At 48.3% G+C, this 27,093-nt stretch overlaps 2 protein-coding genes and 1 long non-coding RNA gene across 8 annotated transcripts in view; 2 read left to right on the top strand and 1 right to left on the bottom strand.

Moving 5' to 3' along the window:
• Positions 1-5,036, top strand: part of Pgpep1l (pyroglutamyl-peptidase I like) — a 29,964-nt gene extending 24,928 nt beyond the window's left edge. Inside the window, exons 4-6 of one of the 4 annotated variants that reach the window (XM_060367321.1) lie at positions 2,884-3,006; positions 4,111-4,286; positions 4,839-5,036. In XM_060367321.1, coding sequence (XP_060223304.1) covers positions 2,884-3,006; positions 4,111-4,286; positions 4,839-5,022 — 483 coding nt within the window. In that variant the 3' untranslated portion in view covers positions 5,023-5,036. Of the gene's footprint in view, positions 1-2,883; positions 3,007-4,110; positions 4,338-4,838 lie in introns of all 4 variants that reach the window. The other 3 variants (XM_060367323.1, XM_060367322.1, XM_021634675.2) reach the window with 3 other exon arrangements.
• Positions 5,037-5,510: 474 nt separating this feature from the next.
• LOC132647225 (uncharacterized) lies at positions 5,511-7,560 on the top strand. Of its 2 annotated transcripts, XR_009585561.1 has the most exons (3): positions 5,511-6,179; positions 6,560-6,705; positions 7,017-7,560. It is a non-coding gene; the product is annotated as an uncharacterized LOC132647225 (long non-coding RNA). The 2 variants fall into 2 exon arrangements; XR_009585560.1 differs by having other exon boundaries at positions 5,511-6,705.
• A 1,242-nt stretch (positions 7,561-8,802) lies between these two features.
• Positions 8,803-27,093, bottom strand: part of Igf1r (insulin like growth factor 1 receptor) — a 280,439-nt gene continuing 262,148 nt past the window's right edge. For both annotated transcript variants that reach the window (XM_021634678.2, XM_060367320.1), the window contains 3 exons: positions 26,270-26,399; positions 22,670-22,804; positions 8,803-16,425 (listed from right to left, as the gene is read on the bottom strand). In XM_021634678.2, the coding sequence (XP_021490353.1) occupies positions 16,038-16,425; positions 22,670-22,804; positions 26,270-26,399 (653 nt within the window). In that variant the 3' untranslated portion in view covers positions 8,803-16,037. The remainder of the gene's footprint in view (positions 16,426-22,669; positions 22,805-26,269; positions 26,400-27,093) is intronic.

The raw sequence follows: 27,093 nt of genomic DNA, 5'->3' as shown, positions 1-27,093 counted from the left end.
AAAGAACGAATGAAGCCCTTAAAGATTTACATCTGCCCCATAAAGCCCACCCCAAAGCGTGTGTCCTGAGAGAGTGCCATGAATCCTACCCACTAGACCACCAGGAAAGAGATGGGAGTGTGCACTGGGCCCTGTGTCATCCAGACACCAGCCAGTGAGCAGGCATGCCATGTCAAACATGAGCAAAAATACTCAGACACAGTGACTGGCTAGAGGGTCCCTGACATTTATTCCTGGATCTTCTAGGCAAGGACTCATCAGTTTGGAAGAACAACAGAAAGGATACTGAGAGAAGTTTGGAGCGAGTGTCATATGTGGAGGACTGAAGTTGACATTGCTGGGCACAGTCGCCTGCCTTTAAGCAGCACCCCAGGATTTTTTAAGACAGGAGTTAGGGCTGTGGACAGCCCTTGGGGTTTCTCCAGGCTTCCTCTGTATCTCTTTTGAAGCTGCTTCCTGCGACTTCTTCCATTTAATTGTGTCCCTATGGACTTGGGTTGTTTCCTCTGTAGGATGGGGCTGGTATCTACTCTTCTCGAGGTTGTGGGGAGATGCCTAGCAGAGTGCCAGGGGTCCTCCAGGGGCAGCCTAAGATGATGACTGGACTGTTTATTAACTAGGAAAAAATGGTACATTATACACCTGTTATCATCATACCGAGTATAGCAGGAAATGAGCATCAGCGCGATCCTGCTCTCAGGGCTGACCATTTCCATCCATGACTTGAGGAAAGAGTGCATGATCCTCATTTGTTTTTCTTACCCCATCCAGAGGAGTTCAGTTTCAGTAGTCTTTGTAAAGTCATTTTAACAGTTACATCGCACCCCACCAGTGGCTAACCTGTATTTCTCCCCCTCCCTCCGCCAGTCCTCTATTTCTTTTCTTTCCTCAATGCTGGGAATGGAGCCCAAGACTTTCCACATGCGAGGCTATGCAAGCTGCTCCAACACTCAGCCCCAGCCTTCTTCTTAGCTCTGCAATGGTTCTTCCCCATAAGCCTGGTGAGCACTCCCAGGTCTGGCTTGCACTGCTCCCTTCAGGAGCTCCCTTCACGAGCTCCCTTCAGTCTAGATGGTGTTGGAACTCAGGCCAGGATCTCAGTGATACCTGATGGCCCCCAGGTCTCTTCCTTCCCCTCAGGGCAAGAGGGATATGGTGATCATTCACTCTTCCACTGTGACTCCCATTTTGTAGAGCCAAGCAGCCAAGATGTTCCCTGGACTATTAGGCTATGAACAGTGACCACATGACAAGTCGGGGAAAGATGATCGGAAAGAAGGGAGAGAGAGGAAGGGAGAAGGGAAGTGGAGGTAACAATTATGCAAGGAAGAAAAAGGAAAGAGGGAGGAGTATCTTTGTACACCTCCAAGCCATGTTGTTTCTGCTCCAGAACATTCTTTCCTGGGCAAACTCCTTCTAACCCTCCAAGATCCAAAGGGCATCTTCCTCCATGTGTCCCTCCAGTTGGACGGTCTTGCCTGACCCTCGTGGCAACCCTATGAAGGGCACTTGTGAAATGCATTGCACAGACAGGGCAGCTGAGGCTTGCAAGGTTCCAACCATTGTCTAGACGCACCTCATCTTTTGAGAGGATCAGCACAGGCAGACAGATCACCCATCTGCCCCTGAGGACAGGGCCAGAGCCCAGAGAAGGAGCTGGGCTCTCCTGTCTGGGATCTGTGGACAGCCTATCTTACCCAGACGGCCTGTTGATGGACGCCTGGAAATGCCAGAAAAGGACGTCAGGAACAACGGAGGCAGAAACTGGAGCACAAGCTGGACTTCTGCTCCTGGCTGAACCGTGACCAACAGCAAGCACTCACTCCTGAGAGCTCAGGCTCCTAGTTTTCTTTCTTCTAACCCACCTGCTGTTTCTAGTCTGCCTAGAAGGGAGATGCCCTCATCCTTCACTGCCTCATCTTGCCTTCCGTCACCTCCCCCTTTCCTCCCCCTCCCCTCTCCTCTTTTCCCTTCCCCCTGCTTTTCCCTTTCCCTCTCCTACTCCTAATATCTTCCCTCCCTCTTCTCTTCTTCCTCTTTCTCTCTCCTTCCCTCCTTCTCCCCTTTCTTTCTAACAAAAACAAAAACAAAAACAAAAAAAAACCAAACCAAACCAAAAACATACATGGCTTTTGCTGCTGCTAAAATCTTGTCTGTACAATGACCTCTCTGACACTTCTATGCACACAGAGCCAAGGGACCACCTCCTGTTGGATACTTCAGATTGACCCCAGGATAGCCCTACCTTCTCCATTTGTGTATGAGGTAGCTCCAAATTCTTTGCTTCCTGACCACAATCCTTCCATGGTTTCCTATTGTCCCAGAGAAGTCCACACCTGACTAAGCATTCCATCTAACATCTGCAGTCCTCTCAAGTTTCAATCCCCATCCTCTGTGGGGTGGAGCGTCCCTGTGGTACCTTCCGTAGACTCCTCAGATTACACCAGACAGCTGGTGGCTGGATTAGCACCAGGGGTGCTAGGCTAGATGATTTATTTGTCTTGTGACATGCAAGACACCTGTCAGCTGCCACTGAGGGCAGCATGTCAGAGCCATCTCCCTCAGGCTCAGGCTCTTGTGCTTTCTTGTGCTGTCCTAGCTGCCATGTGTGTTCCCAGCCCCTCGCTCTGGCTCATCTTAGTCTGTTCACAGACCTCAGCACTCCAAACATGGCTTGTTTCAGATGTGTCTCCTTAGGGTGCCCCATTTCCCCAAGTGCAGCTGAGTGAGCTGTGGCTATTTTTTCTGAGTCCAGGTCACTTTGAGTTCTTCCATACCAGGAGGGAAGGGTTGAGGTCCAGAGAAGATCCTGGATTCTCTCTGGGTCCTTTAGAGTCCAGCCCCATTTTTGTGCCCAGGCAAGCCCTCTGCTGTGTTTTGCAGGAGCTCTCCAAGCTGGGCTTAGGGGCGGACGCTAACTTAGAACTGCGAACGCTGCAGCTGCCTGTGGATTACAGGGAGGTGAAACGGAGGCTGACCACAATCTGGGAAGATTTGCAACCACAAGTAAGTGATGCCTGGAGAGGCAATGGGCCTGGGAATCTGATGATGGGCCTAGGGCCTAGGAACTTCCTGGGCCAGGATTCAAGGATAGCTCATACCTAAGAGAGAGAGGACCTGAATTAAGCCCTGAGTATGGCCAGTTCTGGTTGTTCTGAAGAACTTAAGGCAAAGAGCTTTGGGCCTGGAAAGGTCGGATGGTGGGCCACCCAGGGTCGGCCCACCTTCAAAGCATGCTGCCAGGGTCCTGGTGTGGTGGTGCACACCCGTAGCCCCAGCACTTGGGAAGCAGAGGCAGATGGATCTCTGTGAATTTAAGTCCAACCCGGTCTACACTGTGAGTTCAAAAACCCTATTTCAAACCAAAGCACTCTGCCTACATAATAACAGAACATAAACTCTGCATATGAAAAGGGGGTCCAAATACCCATTCCCCCAGTGACCACAGAATGAAGGAATCACACACAACACCCTGTGGTAAGACACCAACAGAATACTGCAATAAAACCCTCTGCAACTATTTTCAAAACAGGAAAAATAAAGGCTAATAAGATTTTATTAGATTGTTGCTAGCTTCATTTATGAAAGTTTCATTAGAAAGATGTGTGGTTTTGGCAATGGATGATGGTGCATGCCTTTAATCCCAGCATTTGGGAGACAGAGGCAGATGGATCTCTGTCATTTCAACACCAGCGAGTTCCAGGACAGCCAGGGCTCTGTTACACAGAAAAACCCTGTCTCAAAAAACCACAAATAAGTAAGTAAGTAAATAAATAAGGTGTGTGATTTCACTAAAAGCCAGTCTTTCCCGGGGTCTTAGATACCTGCTTGCTTCAACCCACCACCCACGGGGAAAGAGAGCACACAGCCCCGTAAGAACCATTTGAAATAGAAAAGTCCCTGACTGTAGATGTAGCATGCCTTATTTAACCCAAAGAGATGCTCCTTTTGTTCCAGCACCATTAATTGAGGGCCGAGGCAGGGATCCAGGGGTTTCCTAGTGGATTTGTGTTAATTTTGTACCCTGAAGCTGGGCTCTGCCATGGCTGGGCCTTTCTGCACATCTACTGCTCTGGTGTCCCAGGATTTGTGCTGTGTGTGTTCACACAGCTTGCTGTGCACGTGGGCATGGACATGTCCGCCAAGGCCATCTTTCTGGAACAGTGCGGCAAGAACCGAGGTTATCGGGATTCAGACGTAAGAGGCTTCCAGCCCGAGGGTGGAGTGTGCCTCCCAGGTGGCCCCGAGGTAATGCTGTCTGTCGTCAGCATGAAGGAGGTCTCAAGGCGAGTTGCTCTTGAGGATGTCGAGGTGGCGTTTTCCCGAGATGCGGGCAGGTACACTTCAGGTATCCGTGTGCCAAGCAGATGGGAGAGAGGGACTGTCCTTCAGAGCCTCTTCTCTTGCCTCAAGAGGCTATCCTTTGTTGTCTGTGTGGCTGCTTTGGTCATAGGTACCCCAGAGTTTGTCACAGGCACGCAGATTAACTTAACCTCTTCTCCAAATGCCAGCAGCCCCTCCCCCTAAGCACTTCCTACTTCCTCTTCAAGGGATAACGTAATGTCTGAGGGAAGATGGAAATGAGCGAGTCACTGCCCCGTGAAGGTGTCTTACCATTAGTTGTTTGAAAGTCTGGTTCGATTCTGTCCGGACAACATGCTAGCCATTAGTTTGTTAGCCCAAGAGCCTATGTCTGTCTGGCATGTTCTTAGCCCCATGTCCTTTCTCGATCAGAAGAATCAAACTCAAGAATCAACTTACGCTTTATGAAAACTGAGCTTACCCCGTGTCTGGAAATGATGAGGGCAGGACTCATGGGGGGTTTCATGTGTGTGCAGGTACCTCTGTGATTACACCTACTACCTGTCTCTGCACCTCGGAAATGGGCATGCAACACTCATCCATGTTCCTCCTCTGTCACACCGACTCCCAGCCAGCCTTCTGGCCAAAGCCTTGCGAGTCATCATCCAAGAAATGTTGGAAGAGAGTGGAGAAGTCCAGACTCAAATGGCAGCAGCTTAGGGAAGCAGTAGCTGGGGGTGGGGGTTGGGGGCTGGGGGCTGGGGGCTGGGGGCTGCCTCCTTTAGATGAAATGTTTCAACCCTGGCTGGAAAGGCCAGCTGTGCTTCTGAGAGGCTCTAGAGACAGTTACACGTCTAGGGGTTGGGGCGGGAGGTGGACACACAGAAGCAAGAAGGAAAGTAAATTCCCAAAGGCAGATGCTTCACAAGGGATTGACTAGCTGAAGCTATGGCTTTCGTGACAATAAAATGCAAGCTAAAAATTTCCCTTCCAAGGCTGTGTGGTCCTTCCTGGATTGATGGGATAACAGAGCTTCTTCAGAGGTTCCAGAAATGCAGGTGCCCTGGCTCCAGGGCCCTAAATTCTAATTCCCAAGCTTGTCATTCAGGACCTTTGAATGGCTTTGGGGGCCACCCTGTCTCTACTGTTTGGCTTTCTCCTCTCTCTCTCTCTCTCTCTCTCTCCCTCTCTCTCTCCCTCGCCTTCCCCCTCCCATCCCCCTCCCCATCTCCTCTGGTCATTTTAACAAATTTTAAGTAAGCCGTTCATTGGCATTTATTACACAGACTCTGCTGGGCAATCATCCCCACAGTCGGTCTATCACTTTCTCTGCAACCATTTGTTGTGGTTTGCATGTGAACTTCCCCTCACTCCTCATGTGTTCGAACTGGCTGGTCTTCAGTTGGTGAAACTGTTTTGGAGGGCTGTAGAATCTTTAGGTGTGTGGAGCCTTGCCTGAAAAAGTGAGTTTCCTGTTCACTGCCCATTCCTGAAAGCAGATGCAACGTGACCAGCCCGCCTCCCGCTGCTGTCACTCCGCCTTCCCTGCACGCGGCGTCTGCCCCACCTCCAACTGTGCACCGCAGCAAAACCTTTTCTCCTTAAATTGCTGTTGTCGGGGCACCCTGCCACAGCAACAGGAATAACATGCTTCTGAACACTCAGAGTCCGCCCTCAGTGACACACCTCCTCTGACAAGGCCGCACCTCCTAATCCTTCCCAAACAGTTCTACCAGCTGAGGACCGAGTATTCAAACACATGAGCCTGTGGTGGCCATTCTCATTCAAGCCATCATACTCCTTTTTGTTTTCATTTCAGGGCACTGCACCAAGTCTTGTGCCACGCTTCCCACAGCGAAGAGCTGTGTGTCTACCATGTCAGTGTCTTTTGGGTACTCATTTTCAGTAAGAAATGAGCACTGTTTAAGTAGCACTGTTTCCTCTAAGGTAATAGATGAAGGTAGCTATCAAGCATTGGGAAATTTCTTATTATGTTGGGGTGCTCGTAACTACTGTTAGTGGCTTACTGTAAGAAAGGCATTTGTAGCCTAATAGCTACTTAGGGAGATTGAGTTGTGAGTATAGTTCAATGGCAGCGTGTTGCATGAGGCCTAGTCTCTATGTGTTTTAAGACAGCCAGGGAGAGGGGGGCAGATGGGGAGAGAAGAGGGTGGGTAAAGTAGCCACCAAAACCCAGGTCAATACCAAAGGAACTGAAAAGCTTTCATTTGTGGTTTAATTTGTATTGTTGAGATAGGGATTTCTCTGTATATTGCTGGCTGCCCTGGAACTCCTAGAAATCTACCTGCCTCTGCAAGAAATAACTCCAGAAGACTCCCTCTGCAAATAGACCAGGGGCATTGTACATAGGATGGATTCAAGTCACGCTAAGGCAGATCAGAGGTAAAAGTGGGTTGGGAGGGTTCAGGCCACCTGCACACAACCTGGCTGCTTGGCCGGTCCCATGGAGACCCTTAGAGATTAGGAGGTGCGGCCTTGTCAGAGGAGGTGTGTCACTGAGGGCGGACTCTGAGTGTTCAGAAGCATAAGCTATTCCTGTTGGGGTGGCAGGGTGCCCCGAAAAAAGCAATTTAAGGAGAAAAGGTTTTGCTGCTGTGCACAATTCAAGGTGGGGCAGACACCCGCGTGCAGGGAAGGCGGAGTGACAGCAGCGGGAGGCGGGCTGGTCACGTTGCATCTGCTTTCACCGGCAGTAACTCACCTCTTCAAGCAAAGCTCCACCACCTAAGGATTCTACAGCCCTCCAAAACGGTTCGCCAACTGAGGACCCGGCAGTTCAAACACGTGGAAGAGCTCCTGCTCCAAACCTTAAGTCCCCCCGTTCTGGAAGAGGGTTCCAGGGTTACTTCCGTTCACTTGGCACCCAGCCAGACACATCAAAAATGTTTTTTTGTTTTAGAGATACCTAGTCGGGAGGCCCAGAGCTCCCCACTGATGAACTGCTCTTTCATCTCATTTCCTCTTCTGTGCCCCTCAAGACCTTGAAATTCCTCAAGACTCGAGGAGCCCATCTGCATTGTATGTGCGTGTTGCAAATGGCTTGGTATCCCCTGGCAATACACACTGTATCCTGTTAAGGCTGATGGTGGGTGGTTTCGTACGTTTGATAGCCATAGTGTCAAATGCTGGTCTATGCTGGGCGGTTTAACAGCTGGGAGCTCTGAAGCATGACTGTGTGTTCATCATAAGCCAGACTAATAAAAAGTCCCACCTTTGCAGGTTGGTTGTAAATACCCAGTACAGGGGTGGATGAGAAAACATGTCACCAACAACACACAAATACCAATGGGGGTGGGGGGAAGGGGGAGAAAAAAGGAGGAGGGCGAAGAAAAAGAAGAAAAGCTCTGAGTATGGGCCCTCAGCTTGTGGCTTAAATATGGGTTTTTGTTTTGATGTATTGTAAATCTAGCTAGCAAACAAGTGTAAAAAAGAAAAAGGAAATACAGAACCCACTTAAGAGGTGACTCAAAGGGGAAGGGAAAGGTCCAACTTTTAGAAGTCCACTACCCTCATCCTCGGAAGCGGCTGCCTCTGGCCAGGCAGGCAAGCTTATTTTAAGGCACACCAAGGTACTTGTCTGTGGGAATTCCACTGAAATAAGACCTCCAGAGCCATCAGGGGAGGCTCCCTGTGCATTTGGGGAGCAAGAACTCTGGGACAACACCAGATTGGAGGGTGTGCTCTTTCAGAATGACCTTCTGATTATAAACCAAATACCCATTGGATTTGGTTATCTGGAGACCTACCAGGTCCTGAGTCATCTTGACCTTTGACCTGCTTCTACTTCCCACATCTTACTGCTCAGTTCTTCTTCTGCTGTCCTGATTTTGTCACTTTGAGTAGTTTCCTATAATCAAGTGTTTAGTGAGATGGCGAGCTCATTCTCTCAAAAATGTGTTTAAGCCTTTTGTTGAGTCTAGAATGTATGTCTAGAATGCTTGTTTCATTTTCCAACCAAAATCACCTGCCAACTTCCCAGGACAAAGATGGCGATGTCTCCATGTCAGACTCCGGTGGGCAACCTAACTTGTCCCATCACCCTGCAGGCAGTTACACCTGCCTCCGATTTTCTTGGCTCTTTTCCGAACTCTCTGAGGCACCCTAACTGTCAAGTATTACCAAGGATATGAAAATGCACATATTTAAGTCTTTGGCAACCCCGCCCGGCCCATAGAATCACACCTATCAAACCCACCTTAGCCTTCTGTCAATGGAAGGTCTAGGATCCTCTAAAGCGATCCTGTAAGGCAGCACTGAAACTTTATGTGTTCTCATTTTCTCCTAGCTGATTTAATGGGGGAGAGAGTCAACAGCAATTTGCATTGGGAGAAATTCAGCTGTCAGGGACGCGGTGGCAATGCTGTCGCACTGAGCATCTCCGAGTGACACGTGCAAACACACACTCCAGGAGAAGTTCAGCTCCCCGCTAAAGTGGAAGATGCTTCCAGAACAGAGAGGGAACAAATCTGGAGACAAAGGTGCATACAGAATTCTTTTATTTAACTTAACCCATGTGGTACTTTAACTACTAGAAAAAAGCAGGAGTAATAGAAACTCAAGTGGCCTTAGCTTCAGCCATTCAAAATAGACAAAGTTTTCTTTTTTCATAATGTAAAGAGTCCCGAGTATGCCGCAGTAACAGGAATAAATTCTTACAACAGAATATACAAAAACATTGAATTTTTTTTTCATCTACTGATTTTTATATAAACAGAGGGTTTTTTTTTTTAGGAATAATTTATACACAGAAAAGTTATTTTATGTAACAAATTGGCCATATTATCTTTTTTAAACTTTTTTTTTTCTTTTTTAAGAAAAAGTTTTAACAAGAAAACTCAGAAATGCATTATTGGCGATGCATCTATTCCATCGCACCTTCTGATTTGACCTTTTCTTTTTTCTTTAATCCCAGAGGTAGACAAACTCTGGCCAAACTCTCACCCCAACCTCACTGGCTTGGGAAGCAGACAGGTGATGTCACCAGGCAAGCATCTGGTCCATCTCTGTACATGTCTGCACAAGGCCCAACATTCATGAGAAACTGCAAACACAACCCAACCCAACCCCGGAAATGGTTCCTAGGACTTCTTCCTGGAGCGTCAGGAAGTCCAGATGTCCTCAACAATGCTATCTTCTGGAACTGTAGAGACATGGCCAACAATGCACTGGCAGCCAAAGGACATACATTTTAACTCTAAAAAAACGGGGGCGCATGTGTGTGGGGCAACACGTCGTGGCTTTTCTTACGACTTTGTTCTGTGTCGTAAAAAGTGTCCCTTCAGCATTCAGCCTAAAATACAAGCAGGCACAGCTTTCACTGGGATCCGGGGCACAGGTGCCTGCATCTCACAATTGTTTGTGCGATCACCGTGGAGCCGTTCTGTGTGGCGAGACCCTCCCAGCTCTATGGCACTGCAGAATTAGGACAAACACCAGCCCCGGGAGCCAGATGCCACCGGTGAATGCCAGCCCACGTTGCTGGGTGGGAACACGCTGCTATTTCCACGGCCAGCAAGGTTCTTGGTTCTCTCCATCTGTTTAGGCTGCCATGCTCCACAGGGAACAATCAGTAAGACAGCGTTCCCTTCCCTAGCAAAGGGTTCTAAGACCAAGATACTGAAGAACACAGAAGCACTTTTTAAACCACTGTCATTCCTTTTTTGTTGTCTTTTTTTTTTTTCTTTTTCTTTTTTACAAAGTAGAGCACAAAGCGTGTGGGAAAGGTGAACCACAGCTTGGGGCTGGGAGAGGGGAGAATTCTTTTATTTTTTTTTTTAACTTTTTTTATTTTTAATTTTTTTGTTTTTTTTTTTAAATTTTAGTCTTTATTTTTGGCATATTGTAAAGCTAGCTAGTAAACAAGTGTCAAAAAGAAAAAAAAAAACAAAGGAAAAAAGGAAAAAGACCACAAACACATATTTGCACACACAGAGAAAAAAAAAAGGTGTTTTTAAATTATTTCGGCAATTATAAACTACAAACATTTTATAAAATTATTCTATGTTCTTACAAAAACGCAATGAAACATTTAATTAGTTCTTGTAAACCAGATCTTCGTCAACTGACTACCCGTAATCTACTGGACTTAGAAGCCCTATTGGAAACGATAATGAGTGACTAATTGAAAAAAAAATGTTTACTGGAAAGATGCAGACACAAATGTGGACACAAAAATCAGTGATTATGAAGTTCTCACAGAAACAAAACAAAATAAATCCCTAACGTCATGCCCCAGACGGATACTCAACTCGTGAGCGCGATGGAGTCTGAGTTCTTCAACAACGTGACTCAGCTCCGTGAGAAGTCTCCAGAGCAGGATGCTGAGTTTATTATCTGAAACCAAATGCCCACAATGACGTCACAGCCTCGAATGTGGGCATGACACCTTCAGAAACCATCAAGTCCAAATGCGGTCCATGCTTCTTACGGTCCCTTTACCCTTCTGTCAGCAATGCTCTTCATGCCATGATCCCAGTTACCATGGTTTCCTACAGACCGGCATTCCGTCAAGGAATGTTCGTTTCTCTAAATCACCAACTGGTCATCCAAGTTGGAGGCCCCAAGTGAAGACCCCTGGCCTATCCAAGGTCTGGATCTTCAGCATCTCTGGCAAGACAGGTTCAATTTTAAACAGACATCCTGTCTCGAAGCTCTCATTTGTACCACCACCTAGTTCAGAGTGGAGTGAGAAAGTTTGACCGTCATCACTGGTTCTTAAGGAGTGGATCTCAGTGGTCCAGGTCTCCCCGTGCCGCTGCTTAGCCCAGGAAATGAAAAGACATCAGACAAACACAAAAGTAACATTAAAAAAAATAAAAAACAACAAACCAAAAAACCCAAACCATAAACTCATTACTGTTAAAATGGGCTGAAGCATACTGATAGGGTGCTAAGGTCACCTGCAGGATGCCAATGCCTTCAACGCTGTGTGGCCTCTCTCAGAGGACCCAACGGTAACAGCAGAGGACCTTGGGTAAGAATCCTAGACTTCTCACCCACCTGAGCTCAGTGTGACCTTGCCACAACCACTTGCTTGCCTCAGGTACAGACCCTACCAACAGTGGTGGGTTGCTAAGGAGGCTCCAGGAGCTCAGACTGGCTTAAAACTTGATATCACACGGAGCTCATCCATCTGTCAGCCCGCCCAAAAAACATGACTGCATACCAAACACTCTGCTCTTTTCACAGTGATCACTTTTCTATTTTATGAAGCCGCTTTTCCTACCATTGACTTGTCCTGAGTCATAAGAAACAGGCTGGAAGGAGAGGCCACGGATGGCCTTGGGCGGTCTTCTATCTCCCAAGGAGGAAGCCTCATTCCAACTAAGAGTCAAATGTTACGACATTCCTGAAAGGAGATTGGGTAGTGCGGGCCTCATGCAGCTCAGGTTCGCCTGTGTCCCCGTGACTCAGCTCCTGCTGCCTCAAGGAAGGCTGTGTGGGAGGACACCTTAATGTTCACATCACCTGAATGCTGTGCCTCAGTGGTTCATGTTACCTCAAGCAGTGTGAGCTCCTGTCAGGAAAGGGAGTTGCACGAAAAAGGCCACAACTCAGCTCGGTAAGATTACTTGGAGCATATAGAGAGGAAAATCAGGAAGAGGTGGGAAAATCAGCATGAAATTAGGTTAGAACTGTGGATTCGTGATGCCTTGCAATAGTCAAGGTGGTCCAGCAGAGTGACTGCACCATCACTATAAGCATACTGTCATTTCACTGAAGTGTTTCTGGAGCATTTGTTATGATGAGTGCTACACTGTTAGTGTTCTCTCTCTACTTGAAAAAAAAATCACCTACGTAACACAAAAGAACACCAACTTGGACAGTTTTGAGAAATAAAATCAAAAGAAAAAAGAAAACCAACAAACAAACCAAAAACCCCGTAAAATCAGTTGAATGATCTGTAGAAATCCAGTTGTGGAAACCGGCAGGTATGTGCAAAGGAGAGGAGAGGCCACTATCCCAGGGGGTCACCTACAGTGTAGAAGAAAACCCTGATCAAACGGTGTCTCCCAGCAACCCTGTGAGCTTCTAGGAACTCGGAGAAGGGCAGCGTTCTGGCAGGAGGCAAGGGGCCCCTGAGCTTACCCGCAGTACAGACAGCTCTCCACACTGGGAACTATCACCCACCACGTTTCCCAGCGAGAGTCCCCAGGGCCTGTGAGAGCAGCTGCTGGAATTGAGGAGTGCACTGTCCACCCCCATGAGCAGCAGAATGATGGGATGGACAGAGGCAAAGCACAGGGAAGGCAGAATGCCAACCACTGGCCTTCCAGCCTCAAGATTTGGTCAGTCCTTGTTTAGCCCTGGGGGGGGAGGCGGGGAGGAGGAGGGAAGGACAGCAGCCTGCAGGGGGTGCAGGCTTTGTCCTGCCTCCCTTTATTGTACTGGCCTTCTGTCAGAAGCGGAGGGGTGAGGGGAGAGCTCTCTGTCTGCTGACACTGCTATACCTCTAGGAGGAACCAATGCCAAGACAGCAATGCTGGCATAACCCTGCCGAAGCACAGGTCTCAGAGGAGCAGCCGCGGGGACCAACAGGGCACCCTAACGTGCACACGCAAACCTTAAACCTGGGAGTGCCTGCTCTCTTACGGATGACGTGCATTGGCCACGTCAGTCATGAAGATCTGTCCCGAAGTCTGCCAGCTGAGGGTAGCAGGCGACCCTGCTCCACTGGCGAACTCTGGGCCCGAGGGGATGCTGGGAGGGATGCAGGGACACCTTGGCGGGAACCCCGTGAGGAGAAAGATAACCGAAGCTTGTCCCAGGGAAGGTGAGCTCTTGGAGAACAGTGGAAGGACGCAGACTGAGTTAGTGTTGCTTTGACCCCAGGAATCCAGCCTGACCCCGCCTCTGCGTCATCTGGGTATGTGGCCTGTGGTGTGGATGAGGTTACCAGTATCATTGGCCTATTGTCAGGTACTGAGAAGTGTGAGATGTATTGTTTTATATATATACACACACACACATGAAAAACAAGAGTGAGGTAGATAAATGTTTGAAAAAATACCCTCCCAACCCAAAAACTGTCCCATCTAATACACACACACACAGATGCGCACACACCTTTTCCTCAGTATTTAAAATTCATAACGGGGCTTCTCTACAGTGATTAAAACAGGTATCACAAAATAAATTAAAACTCCTACATGAAATACCTTAATAAACCTTTTCCTCCTTCTCTTCTCTTTGTTTGTTAAGGGGAAACAGTGCGGAGAAGAGGCTAGTGAGAGCCGTGAGCCTGAAACTACAGACAAGCCAGAGAACTAAAAGCTTTCTTTTCTGTGTTTAATCTCCAGTCACAACTGCAATCATTATCTTCCAACTTTTTTCTTACTCATCATTTAAATATTTCCATCCCAGAAGCAACTCTCATGCTGTCATCCCTCTGGTAAGAAGTGCTAAAAACTAAACAAAACAGGACCCCCAGGGCCAAAGGTCTGTGGTTCCGGCTAAGGAAACAGCAAAGGGCTCCATGGCCACCCCGGGGTCAGCTCTGCTCTGCCTGTCACTCAGGCCTCCTGATCTGGGAGTGGGCTCCAGAACACTGAGGCTGCTGTTCCTGGCTATGGGCTGTCAGTACCCTGTGCCCTGCTCACACAGAGGCCGCCCCTTCAGACATTCTGGTTCTAAGACAGGTAGGTTGGTGTGGTGAAGGTGATGGCAGAAGGCCACAGATGGGCCGCTGGGCCATGCTCTGCTGAACCCTGAGGACTCAGCAGCTGTTTTGTGGTTGCTGTTGTTTTAAAAATGGGATAGAAGGATTAAATATCCATTAAAAAATAATAATCCAAATGCTATCTGCAGTTTAAAACTGCTATTGTGTCCCAAAATTAAATATAGATGTGTGTATGGGTGCCACAACCAAAACAAAAAGGGAAAGCAAAGGTGTGACTTTCAACAGTGGGGGCTAGAAATCTAGACACTAAACCAGATGTGTGAGATTTTTAACCTTTTTGTTTCTGACCTGAGTTTGTGGCATGTCTTGCACTGTAACAGATGCCAATGCTGTGTGCAGGGAGTTGTGGGAAGGAGAAAGTGGGGCCCAGGAGTACCTGGGTCCAGGCCTCTGGCCCTCCTCACTCCCTTACCAGCAGTGTGCTCACAAAGCCTATGGGTTAGAAGATAATGAATGGGCTTCAGGGGGCAGGGGAAGGGCGCTGTACTTATAAAAAGGCATCAAACAGTTCCTGGCAAATTATGATCCAGAAGCATCGGTTGCTGGAGAGGAGGAAGAAGAGTTACACTCTAGTACAAAGCATAGAAGTTTCTTGGAGTAAGCAAAAAGGAAGAAGGGTAGACCTGAAAGTTTCATAGATTAAATCCACAGAGATAAAGAACAAAAATAATAGCAGCTTTGTTTTCCTGTACAGACGTATAGATGAATATCCGAACCGTAAAAAAGTTATAAAAGTGACACTGAAGACGATGTGTACGCAAATGTTTCACGGTCTAACACAGACATGAGAGACCCACGAGGAAGTCCTAGTAACAGAGACCGTGTCAACGCTTAGACTGCTTGGATCCACTGCCTGGGCTGCTTCCGTGTCTGAACCCCTTCCTTGCTCATCTGCACCAACAGCTGGGCTGAGTCTCTGGAACCCTTTCGCATCTGTGTCCCTCGGGGAAGGGGGAATGGGAGCAGGAGGGGAGCTGGGGCAACGGGAGGGTGGTGGTATGCCGACCACCTTGACCCACAACCTGACCTTCAGGCTTGCTCACAGCCATTTCCTCCAGAATTCTTGGGGTGCTGTGGGTGGGGTAAGGGTGAAGAGCTGGTTCAGACTTGCCCTTCTTCAAGGAGGGCAAGTTCCATCTTGTCCAGTTCTCCGAAACAGTAAGCTAGTCATCACAGAAGGAGACCCGGGGGGATATGGGCTAGGAGCACACGGGGCACACACAGGCATCACCAATGTGTCTCTCCAGTGATATTATCAACAAGATGCCGTGTTTCATCCCACGCCTCTGGACAAAAGGAAATCAGCGCAGGGAGTGTGCACAAGAAAAAACAAAACAAAACAGGATTTTGGCAAAAATTGGCAGCATGAAAATGATAACCATGGATTAACAATGGCCCTTTTAAAATTTTGGATGACCCTAAAAAGGTTAAAGATACAGTTAAAAAAAATTTCCATCTCAGTGTGTGCATTTTTTTCCTTTTTTTTTTTTTTTTTGTAAAAACCCAAGGTGTCAGGTCAGTATGTATGGGCTGATGAAGAGCCCCAGGGACAGCCATTAAGTCAATCTGATTTAAAAAAGAAAGAAAGAAAGAAAGAAAGAAAGAAAAAAAAGGCTTCCCAGCTGGGCTTTCGGAAATATTTTTCAATTGTGAAGCAGAAGAAAAGAGAAAGGAGAGAGTGGAAGTGGAAAAGGAGAGGAGAGAGAGGGAAGGCAGAAGAGAGAGAAAGGCAGAGAGTGAGGAAACTCAATTCTTGAGTGTCCTGTTGCTATTAAGTGTTGTCATTAAGGTCTGCAGAGGCCCATGTCAGTTAAGGGTTTGGGTAGGGAAATAAAAAGCTGCTTGCATATTGAGAACAGGAAGGGCCCAAGTGTGTTTACTGCAGAGAAGCCGTCTCCCGCGGGCAGCAATGGCAGTTCTGAAGATCCACTGAGGTACAGGAGGCTTGTGAATAGATTGTTACAACCTGCGCTCCCCCCGCCCACTTGTGGGCGCACACGTTACTGTTTGCACACGCTTCAGCAGCGTCTGAGGATCAGCAGGTCGAAGACTGGGGCAGAGGCAAGGCCCTCTCGTTGGCGCGCCCCCCATTCATGTGAGCGTAAGGCTGTCTTTCATCGAAACTGGCTCGGAGAACCAGGACTCCGGGGCCCGGGCCGTTCTCGGCCTTGTGTCCTGAGTGTCTTTCAGGCAGAGGCAGGGAGGATGAGGAGGCTGAAGGGTCCAGCGGCACACTCTCCATGTTCTCCGGCTCCAGCTCTAGCTCCAGCTCCTCCGGCTCGGGAGGCTTGTTCTCCTCGCTGTAGTAGAAGGAGACCTCCTGAAAGCTGGGCTCCATCTCATCCTTGATGCTGCCGATGATCTCCAGGAACGAGGGCCGCATCTTGGGGTTGTACTGCCAGCACATGCGCATAAGTTCAAACCTATGGGGGAGAATGAAAGGGGCTGAACTGCAAAGAGGCCTCCTGCTGAGGTCCGAGAAGCCCAAGATATGGCATCTTGCTATGCATCTTGCTCAGAACCCAGGCCTGGCACAGTGCCAAGCCCAAACTTACTTAAGTCTTGGTTCACAGAGTCCACTATGACAAAGTCATATTAATGGTAGTGATGCTAAGAGATTAAGCAACCTAATTTCTGTCTGAAGCACCACTTCCAAGTCATGCATGAATCAGAAGCAGGAAACCTCTATTTTCCACTAATCACAATCACAGCTTTCCCAATGGCCACTGTTCTCTGCACCCTACCGAGGGTGTTTCTAAGCTCCTTTCGGGCACTAGGATGCCCCTGGCAGTGGACCTGAGGAAGGAGGCGGCAGGGGTGCCAGGCAGAAGGAGAACACCTCCCCAGCTTGCTATCTCAAACCAGCACCTTCTTCACTGCATGTCCCCCGAAGGCTGAGCCCTGCCCCTAAGACTGGAAGCAATGTCCTAATAGAAACCTCAAGTCAGACAACCAGCAAGCCAGTGGGAAGCCCTTGGCCTAAGTTTCTTCTACAAGCAAGGGGAAGGTAGGAACAGGGTAGAAAGCCCAGAAAGCCCATGCTGCACCTCTGGCATTCCCACAAGTCACAAACCTCTGAAAAAGCTCCCAAGTCACCTGGGTCGGCAGCCACACACGACAGAAGAGAAGAGGAAGGCTGCTCCTACAGCTACCACCCTGGCCAGTGAAGGAAGCTCTGAGCAGGTGAAGGCCTGAGTGAGTGTGTGTTGCTGACATGTGCAGAGCCATGTCAAGGACCCCAATGCTCCAGTCCCATGGGGCTGGCAAAGTCTTCCCCAGTGATGCTCAGAGATTATAGAGCCTTCCTGAGGTCTGAGTGCAAATGCTGACAGTGTGTGCAGAACATTTTAACTCTCACTTTCTCCAGCCTGAAGACTGCTTCCTTGCAGAGACTGGAACTGGTTCTTGCCTCCTTATTCAGTTGTATATAATAACCCTACCTCCTTGTTTATCTGCACGCGATAGCTCTGCCTCCCTGTTCAACTATATACAATAAACACGCTGAGTGTCCAGAGTCCACGCTACCCAAACCCAGCTTTTCTAGATCCATGTGCTTGTTCTTTTTACATTCCCTTGTTGCCCTAGTCAAGTCAGGGTTCTGGTACTCAAGCTGTGCAGAGTACTGCACCCAGGCTCTGACATATGGACAGGACAGGCAGAAAGCAAGTACAGGGTGGTCATGATGCCAAGAAGAGGCCATCCAGCATCCCTCAGTCACAGGAGTAGGAGACCAAAGTGCCTTCTACCTCTGCTCCTCCAGGAAATTCTGTTCTGCTGTTTTTAAATTCCTGGCTTGACAGATGTTTTACCTACGATCCACCAAATGCAACCTTCCAATATTCACTGTCTATCCTTCTGGAGGGAGTAGTGAAAGAAACCTCATAAAGTGGCCAATGCCTTCGACAGAGGAAAACAACTGGACAAAGACAAGGCCAACTAGTTGTTTTCAGTGGTGCCAAGAGAAGCTGGTGGTACATGCCAGGTTGCAGGCATGCAGTAAGAGCTCTGGGCACGGAGGCCATGTTAGTCCTCGGGAGCCAGGGATGTCTCTTGAATAGAACAGTTATTACACATCCTCATTTCATACATAAGGAAAAAAGTATCAACCAAAATATTTAGTAATTTGTCTAAAGTCACACCGCTAGTGAGTAGGAGCATGAGTGAGGCTCTCTGTCAAGCAATATAGCTATACTTTAGTTATCTGCATAAGAGTAACCACGGTCCCAGGAGGACACAGCTAGCTCTCTCTTTCTCTCTTTCTCTCTCTCTCTCTCTCTCTCTCTCTCTCTCTCTCTCTCTCTCTCTCTCTCTCTCTCGGCCATCCATAGGCAGAGCTCATGAGAGGGTTTGGTTTGCACCGACAGCAGCCAGGTAATTTACCCTCCTATTCTGGTTAGGTGGCAAAGCAGCCTGTTTTCCCGTGTCCCCGTCGTTTCCCCCCAAATTAATCAGAATGGGATGTAAACGTTAAGGAACTCATCGCTGTGGCTGGGTGGCAATTTCCTCTCTGGCTGACAGGACTGAATAGAAAAGTGCAACTAGGGGCAAGAACATGACATGTGTCTGGCTCCATGCCCTGTGGCCCGGGGTGGGGGTAGGGGTGGGGGCCGAGGAGATGCCACCAGCAGGGCAGTGATGTGGTGACATCAGCACAAACAAGCCATGTGATGCCTCTTTTAAATCATTCCAGAGTCAGCCCTTCCAGTACTGCCCATAAAAGGAAGTCTTTTTTGCTCTGTGCGATTTAAGACCTTGTTTTTCTACTCTTTCCACAAAGAAAACTCTCCAGTAGACTCTGGGATTAATAAGCTGATAAAACGCTTCTTTTAAAGAGCACATTTTTAAAGCCACCACACCGCTCTGGTGGGCTGGAGCTGTGCTTTGCAGTATATGTCCCTATTTGAGGGTATACACCCAGCTCTTCCCTGGGAGTGAGCTCTAACCTAGGGGTATACGCATACTGCTATTTCCATCCCCCTCCTGAGCCCCCAAGCACACTCCATGTTGTGAGCTGGACAGGCTGTCGTCTATAGGAGGCATTGGTGAGCTGAGAAGTGCTCTACAGCTCACAACTACAGAATCCCCGCTGCTGAGTGTCGGTACTGTTCCGGCCAGTGGTGACTCCTATCAGAGATCAGACTTCCGTAAGGTCCTACAGAGCTTACTGGCTCCCCTTCTGGAATTCCCCAGCAGCTAAGGCTGTTTTAGGGGCTACTTTTCAGCTGGGACCTGGAAAGGGGTAGCTATACAGTCCAGCTGTTGATGCACAGTTCATGCCAGGGATCACCACGCAGACACTGTCATCTGCCTCTATGGATCCTATTCAAGCAATAGGATCATTATCTCTACAGAACCAGCCCGAGATTCCCAGCATCCTGGAGGCTTGGATCTAAGAAAGGGAAAATGCAAAAGCAGTCAGATTCACCTGAATGTGTCTCAGTGACATCTGAGTTGGTGTTGCTGGGATTATAAAGCCTTCAAGTTCCTTCCTGAATCCTGCGTCCTAAAGACTTGGCATGAGAGCTGTGGAGGTATTATTGGAACAAATGGTTCTGCACCTGAGTTTCTGTGGTGGGTTCAAGTCATCATCCCATTCTTAGGGCTGGGACCTGTTTCAGGGTCTCCAGCTTCCATGAACTCTGGGACTGGCCTTTGACCTCACGGCCAAATTTATGTCCAAGGCACTGATGGTAATGATGGGTTTTCCTGATCCAGCCTCATAGCATTTGCTAGCTTAATTCAAACTGAGTCACGGCACCTATACTCAGACCTGGATACTCTGGGGTTTGATGACAGCCTTCCCTCTAAAGCTAAAACACTTTGTGATACCCAAGGCTGGAGAGTTAGCTACTCTTGAAGCAACCTGGGTCATGTGCAGGTACAATGAAGCTACAGCATGGCCGGGGAGGGCTGTTCCTGTCTCAGAACCACATAATGGAAGCCCTTCCTCTACATGTGAGACCCAATAGGTTTCAGACTACTCCCAAGGGTGTTCTTTCACTGCAACAAAAGAATCCTTTCCCAGAACACATCTTCCACTCATGAGCATCTCTGAATCGGGACACCACACTCCCTCCTGTAGCCAGCTTGTCTCCCTTCACTATGTTCTTTTCTTAGAAAGGAGACAAGTGTGCCAAGGGGGTTCTGAATGGCAAAGCAGAAATGCCTCCTGAATCAATCATTTCACATCCAAGAGCAGCCTCTGTGTATAAACTTCCTCCTCACTCTACGCTGGGAACAGGAAGTCCACTGCCTTTCCCATGGCAGGTGGCCGCTTCCCAAGCCTATTAAATTCATACCAAAAAATCCAGTCAGCTGGAAATGGATCAACTTCAGGAGGTCCCATGAGTTTCTGAGACAAATGTCTGCCCCACCATGAAAGAAAGAACAAAAACAATACCTCTCCTGTGACTCGCCCTAAACCACAGGAACAAAACTCACACCTGTTCTTCTGAACTGTCTTTCAGCTTGTGAAACACACCACTGATTCTAGTATCCAAATCTATGCTTGCTGTGGTTCATCCTTATGCAAATTTAGAGGCAGCCATTTCATACTCCAACCCTTAAACTTTGCCCTACGTACAGATTCAAAGGCTCCACAATTGCTGTTTTCTGCATCTGCTTTATACCACTGTTGCAGAGTTGAGTGGTAGAAATGGCGAGGGGGTGTATGGTTTACAGCACCACAAATACTCTCCAGCCTATTGGAGAAATCCCCCCAGTCTATGGAGAGGTGGTCAGACAAGCCATGGCCTCACATGCTGTATAGGCGCATCACTGTTCCTACCGCCCTGAAGTAAATTTGACCTCCCAACCCCCACCCCATGCACAGGAGTCTTCATCTTCCTGAAGCCTTGCCTCAGAGCTCACCAGAAATCTCCCAAAGATCTCAAGCTAGTATGTCACCTCACCACGACGCTCCTAGGTTCCTTCAGAAACTGATGGAGTCCACATAGGACTAGCTAGCCCACACCTGGACTTCAACTTCACAAGATCTTACCCCTGGTCACTGGCACCTCTGTCAAGTTCTGCCCACTGCCCACACACACAGCCTCCATCTGTGCATCACCTCACCATCCGAGGTGCCAAGCCAGTGAGTGCTGCGTTGACAGAGTAGGCAGGAGGGTAGGCGGATCTGAGCAGCTTTTTGTATAGATGTACAGGAATCTTGACAATCCCCCTGCGATTCTTTCACAAGTGAGGCTGAATGTGTTTTGAAAAGAGTTTCTAGAAAACTCCTATATTGGTCTTGACGTATCAATGGGAACCTACTTTGAAGTTTACCCCTGAGATGCAGAAAGCCAGCTGAGCACCGCCTTAAGGTGTACATATCAGAAAACTAGTCCACTGCTCTCTGTGCCCGATGAGCCAATCAGAATACCTTCTTATCCCCTTGGAGCCTCATTCCAGGAAGGGCCATTCTCCCCACCCACTGAGCCACCAGCGTGAGACAACAAAGCAAGGCCTCCATTCAAGAGGGTACAAACAAAATATGGATGCTTGATGCCCTACCAAGTAAAAGTTTTGCCCCAGCTTGGCAACACTGGGGAACCTTTGAAAGGTGGAGCCTAGGAGGTTGCCTTCAAGAACATTATATCAGGACTGCATCTCTTTAATGCGAGGGTCTTTCAACCTTCCTAAGGCCTCGACCCTTTACTATAGTTCCTCATGTTGTGGTGACCCTGCAACCATAAAAGAATTTTCGTTGCTACTTCATGACTGTGATGTTGCTGCTGCTATGAACTGTGACATAGATATCTATGTTTTCCCATGGTCTTAGGCAACCACGGTGAAAGGGTAAGGGGTCGAGGCCCACAGGTTGAGAGTTGCTGCTTTAAGGGCTCTTTTTCACTTTCTAGCTATGGTGAGAACAATCGGCTCCGACACACATGGTAGCAGCTGCCTCTTCACAAAAGCAATGGAACCCAAACTGGAAGCCGACACAAGCTGAGCATCTTGGGAGTTTCTTGAAGTCACACTGACCAAGCACTGAGGTACACTCGGCACCACGGGTATACCTCCATCACATCATGACTTTCAACGAAGTGTTGCAGATTGCAATTTTACTAGAGGTGGAGCAAGGCGACCTTTCCACCCGCACCCTAAGAGGGTGTGCCTAGGAGTGTGTCTGAAGAGGGGTGAGCTCAACCTGGCTTCCTGGCCACCAGACTCACAGCATAAAGCTGACAACAGACGGTTTGCAAGCCTGTGTTGGGGCTACGTGAGGTTTACTGTATTAGTGCAAGAGGGCGACTCTCCACTGCAAAGCTCTGTGTGAGCCTGCTGCACAGACCTGTCAGGCCTGCCAATGGCTTGGGAGAGCTCTTAAATATGGCCCAACACTAGTAACCGTTGCAGAATTGCCTTAAAAAAATAAATTTAAATTTTGCACAGGAAAGATGAGTCAGGCTTGCTACTGACCTGTATGTCACAGAGAAAGGGAGGTGGCGGCATGCTGAGACACCATGGCTCAAAGTGCCAGTCAGCACCGGGGGACTAAGGAACACAGGATGGGGGAGAGGTACTGCACAAAGTCACAGATCCAACAAGCTCATCTCCACCAGTCTGGATGGAGAAGCCTCTCCTAATCCTCTCCCGTACCCACAGGCAACAGAAGGAATGGCTCTGGAGGAGGTACTGATCCCGAGTGGCTCAGGGAATACGTACAGCATGTCGGGGCAGTTGTCCGGCTTGTCCAGAAGACCGCCCTCCATGACAAAACGTAGAACTTGCTCATTGGACAAGCCCTGGTAGGGCTGCTCAGCCAGCGTGGCAATCTCCCAGAGGACGACCCCAAAGGACCTGCGGGAGGAACGGAACGTGAGTAGCTCAGAAAAGGATGGGAAGGAGCGTGTGCCACTCCTGAGTACTGAAAAAAGTGTCCTCAAGGTGGTGACAGCACTTTGTGGTTGTCAAGCCAGCTATCTGGCTAAGTGTGGGACATCTGTCCTTCCATGTCACTGCTAATGCTCCCTCTAGAGCCACTATGGCGCAGGGTGCAGGGCTGAGGCAGCTGAGGTTAGGGGCTTCTAACAGTCCTCACAGTTTCGAGAGCCTGATCCACAGCACACACATTCAGGGCCCTCTCCCAGCCAAACTGGCTTTAGTTCAGCACAGAATGCAGAAGACCAGGTCCCTGCCTGGCTGCTGACTTGGGACAGGCTAAGTGTCTTAACTATCTCCTTCGGGGACTCTTTTCATACCAGTTTGGAAATTTCTATGCGGCTGGTTCCCTCCACAGTGCTACAGAGGGGATTCTGCTCGGAGGTTTTAAAACAGGATTTCCCAGAGCAGTTCTGATCTGACTGGTGTGGGATTGGGAGCCGGGTCTTGGGATGTCCACAAGTTCTATGGGATCATGACTTGGGCTAAGGAAGATAAAAATCCCTGTCCCATACAGAACTCAGGAGCCACTGGCTAGGGCGGTGCTGTGTCACGTGGGGAAGTGGGGTGGGACGTACTGGCCCATGGCGTGTGTTAGAGTAACAGAGTTCTTTGGTCTGAAGGCTGGCCGAGGTATGAACTCAGCAGGCCGAGCGGTGAGGAACCCGACCATGCGTGCAGTTTTGCCTGTCAGCCGGAAGATGAGACTAAAGCAGATCCACACAGGCAGCAACTTCAGACAGGTAACGGCTACACTGTCACTTGTGGTGTAAACACAGCTTCTCAGGGAGAATCCCTGCTTTTGCCAAGTTCCGCCTGGCCTCTCTGCTCTCACACTCGGGTCGTATGAATGGAATAAGTTAGGCTGTCCATGGTAAGCCAACACGAGGCTTTGGATGGAACACTAGTGGGGCTGAGCCCCACAAAAGAGCCTGAGGCAGACATTTTCCACTCAGCACTCTGAGGAGCCTGGCCTGAGCTTGAAGCAGGCAGCTTCTGAGTGAATCATAATGTTTGGTTCGCTGCTTCAGCTTCCTTCTATGAACAAAAGGGTTTTGTACAAACGGATACTAAGCAATGTTAGACAGAAATAGAACCTCGGCAATCAGACCCAAGGTCTCTTTGAACTGGCAATGACTAAGATAGAGTCTTCAAATTGTACGAAAGACCAAAAAAAAAAAAAAAAAAAAAAAGAGCCATGCTCTGCAGTGAAATCATGGTTCTGAAAGATCTGGGCTCAGAGAAATACACTTCCTGTCAGCTTCAGTCATGGCGTCTTCCCTCCAGAGCTTGCGTGGCCACATCAGAGGCTCTCTTTGGAGGTTGCAGTGCCCACCCTCGTGTCTGAAATATGGCCCGAGACAAGCAATGATGTATGTGGTTTTTCTATTTTCGTCAACTGGTCTTGACGAAGTTCCCTTCCAGGCCAACTCCCCTTGTCTCTCATGCTTTCCCTGGTGCACCACAGGCCTCCAGGCATTCGGTAAGAATTCTGGCCCCAAGCTCTGACTGTCCTATCCGGAGATCAGACTGGTTACCGACTCTTTACAGACTCAGCATGCAGCCTCCAGCTTAACTCTCTCAGGCGCCCTGTTCTCCTCCTGAACTCCCTGCCACCAATATCCTGCCCCACACCAGCAGTCTGCTCATATGGAGGCTAGGAAGACAGAACACATAACCAGAAAGAACCAAGGTCTCTAGAGACGAGGGCCGGCCTGCCCTTGTGAGGGAGGGGACAGTCCTTGGAACATCTCCATAGAAGATGGAATTCAGGGCTTTGCCTGACCTGAGGGTGCCTCCCAACGCCATGCTCCTAACGTCTCCCACAAAGTCAAGGAAAATGCTTTGGATTTCTTTTTGGATTTATATTACTTAGGAGCAACTGTCTTATGACTGTGAATTCATTCTAAAATGACTGCCATTCTTCCAAGAAGCACAGCTTCAGTTAGAGTTAAGAAACAGTTTATACATTCCAGTGTCCTTGCTGTCCCCAGCTGTATGCTTAAAAGTTGGGTTGAGAAAAAAAAAAAAAAAAAAAAAAAAAAAAAAGCCCAAAGCATTATCGATGCCTTAGCATTTGGCAGAATGAATTCTGAATGCCTTTCCTCTTTATACAGACATTTTTTTTTTGGTTGGTTCATAACATCTATGTAGTCAAAGTGGAGGAAATTGGCAGGGAGCACCTCGTGAGCCCCTTGCCACGGCTGGTAGTAACAGCTGCTACTCTGTATTGGGGTAGAATGAATCTGTGTAAGACTCCAGTTTTATTTCCCCACACTGACTCTGTATTCCTATCCTGCAAGCTGACCTCAAAGCTTCCATAAGCATGAAGCTCCGAATACACAGATGGAAGTGTGGCCCTAGGTGTGCCTTCTCCTGTGACCTCATCTAAACAGACTTGACAGAAAAGAGGTACCCTCAGATGGGCTAACTGCAGAACAGACCTCATCCTTATCAGGAAACAACCAGGCTGTGCTGGGTCATAGTCAAATGCTATTTCCAATTTGCACCTGTCTTCCAAATAAGATCCAAGGCTTCTGACCGGGAAAGGTTCACGAGGCTAAAAAAATGATGTCAGTCACTACTGGGATGGTTTCTCTGTGTGGTCATCTGCAGTTGGAGTAAACAACTACCGTTTCTGTAACACAACAGCAACAGGATCTCCCAAGAGGAAAGCCAAGACACTTGCTGACATTCGAGGAGGAGGGGGGACGTGCCAGGGCTCTCCTGCCAAGAACTCCAGTTGTATTTTGGAACCCGATGACCTCTGCACGTTGTTTCCAAGGAACTGCAGTAAACAGTACTACAGAGAAGCCGTTGCAGCCCTTGGTCAGTGTGCTTCCACCACAAGACACTTCTATTACTAAGGAAGATGCTTTGGGTCAGCAACAGTGGAGGTTCATGGTGTGTGTGTGTGTGTGTGACATCAGACAGGACCAACAGAAAATCACAACCAAGACTCTTTGAGTTTTGGGTTTAAATAAAGCACTGCCTTCAAGCTGAAGGTACCATAAGGTGAGGTAAGGTCATATACATAGTACTAATGGTATTGAAAGTGAGGAAAAGAAGAGAGGATACAGGCAGAGGAGAAACAGACAGAAGTGTGAGTGAAGGCCCAGACTTCTGGCATTTCCCTACTCCTTAGAAACATAATTAATATTAGCTAAAAAGGGAAGAAAAGGATAGTTTACATACTCTTTGGAGTCTTACAAATACCTTTTAGCTCTAATGGACTCCACAAAGGAACAACTTAAAGACAAAGGGCCATGGGGCACTAAATGCTAAACTCAGGAGACAATGAACAGAGACCAGGAGGAGAACAGCCCAAGAGCCTGAACCAGTATCTGGAAGGTCCTTGCTGGCCATGCAGGGAAACTCTCCTACCAGACATCAGAATGGGTAGTGAAGACTCCATCCTTGAGAGACTCGGGAGACATCCAGCGCACAGGCAGCAAGCCCTTCCCTCCTTTCCGGTAGTAGTCTGTCTCGTAGATGTCTCGTGTCATACCGAAATCTGGAGGGTGCAGAAAAAAAGGTACAGTTACTTAGCTAGATCAAGTCTTGGGGCAGCAGCAAAGGTGTTGTGGCTGCCCCAGCATGGGGACCTTGTCCTTTCCCTACATTAAAGGTGAGACGTGCTCCTGCTCCACTCTGAGAAGACTCAGTATTGGAGCTTGTAACTTTATAGGGCAGAAATATTAAGTAAGACACAATCAGTCACTTCACAGGCAAATACAGGGCATCTGTGGTCTTAATAATTTATAATCTGCTCCCTTAAGAAGTTAACTCCCTTAACATTTAAAGTGAGAGGCAGTTTACAAATTCCTGAGTACCAATGATTTACCAAGGAAATATACACTACACAGATCAAGGATGAATGACACAGTTTTTAAGGCTGATCAAATACAGAGGAGGAAGTGGATCTCATTTACTTGGTAGCATGGCTCTACTGCCAAGGAAAAGGCCTTTTACCACCTAATAGGGGAGAAAACATATTTGGGGTAACAATTCATGAAGATAAAAGTACACAGAGAGCAGTTAAGATGCTCTTTACCAGTCTCCTGGAGCTATTACCTAACACCCTTTCCCAACACAATACTCCCACTCATTTTTGAAAATTTCTCCCATTTTCTGAGTCTCCTGAAGGTGTCACATAATTATGGTTGATGGTTGGCTTGCTTTATAATCTCACATTATTGTGTCTTCAT

Source organism: Meriones unguiculatus, chromosome 14 (assembly GCF_030254825.1).
Source record: "Meriones unguiculatus strain TT.TT164.6M chromosome 14, Bangor_MerUng_6.1, whole genome shotgun sequence".
Lineage (NCBI taxonomy): Eukaryota > Metazoa > Chordata > Mammalia > Rodentia > Muridae > Meriones > Meriones unguiculatus.
This window is presented reverse-complemented; position numbering and strand designations above follow the sequence as displayed.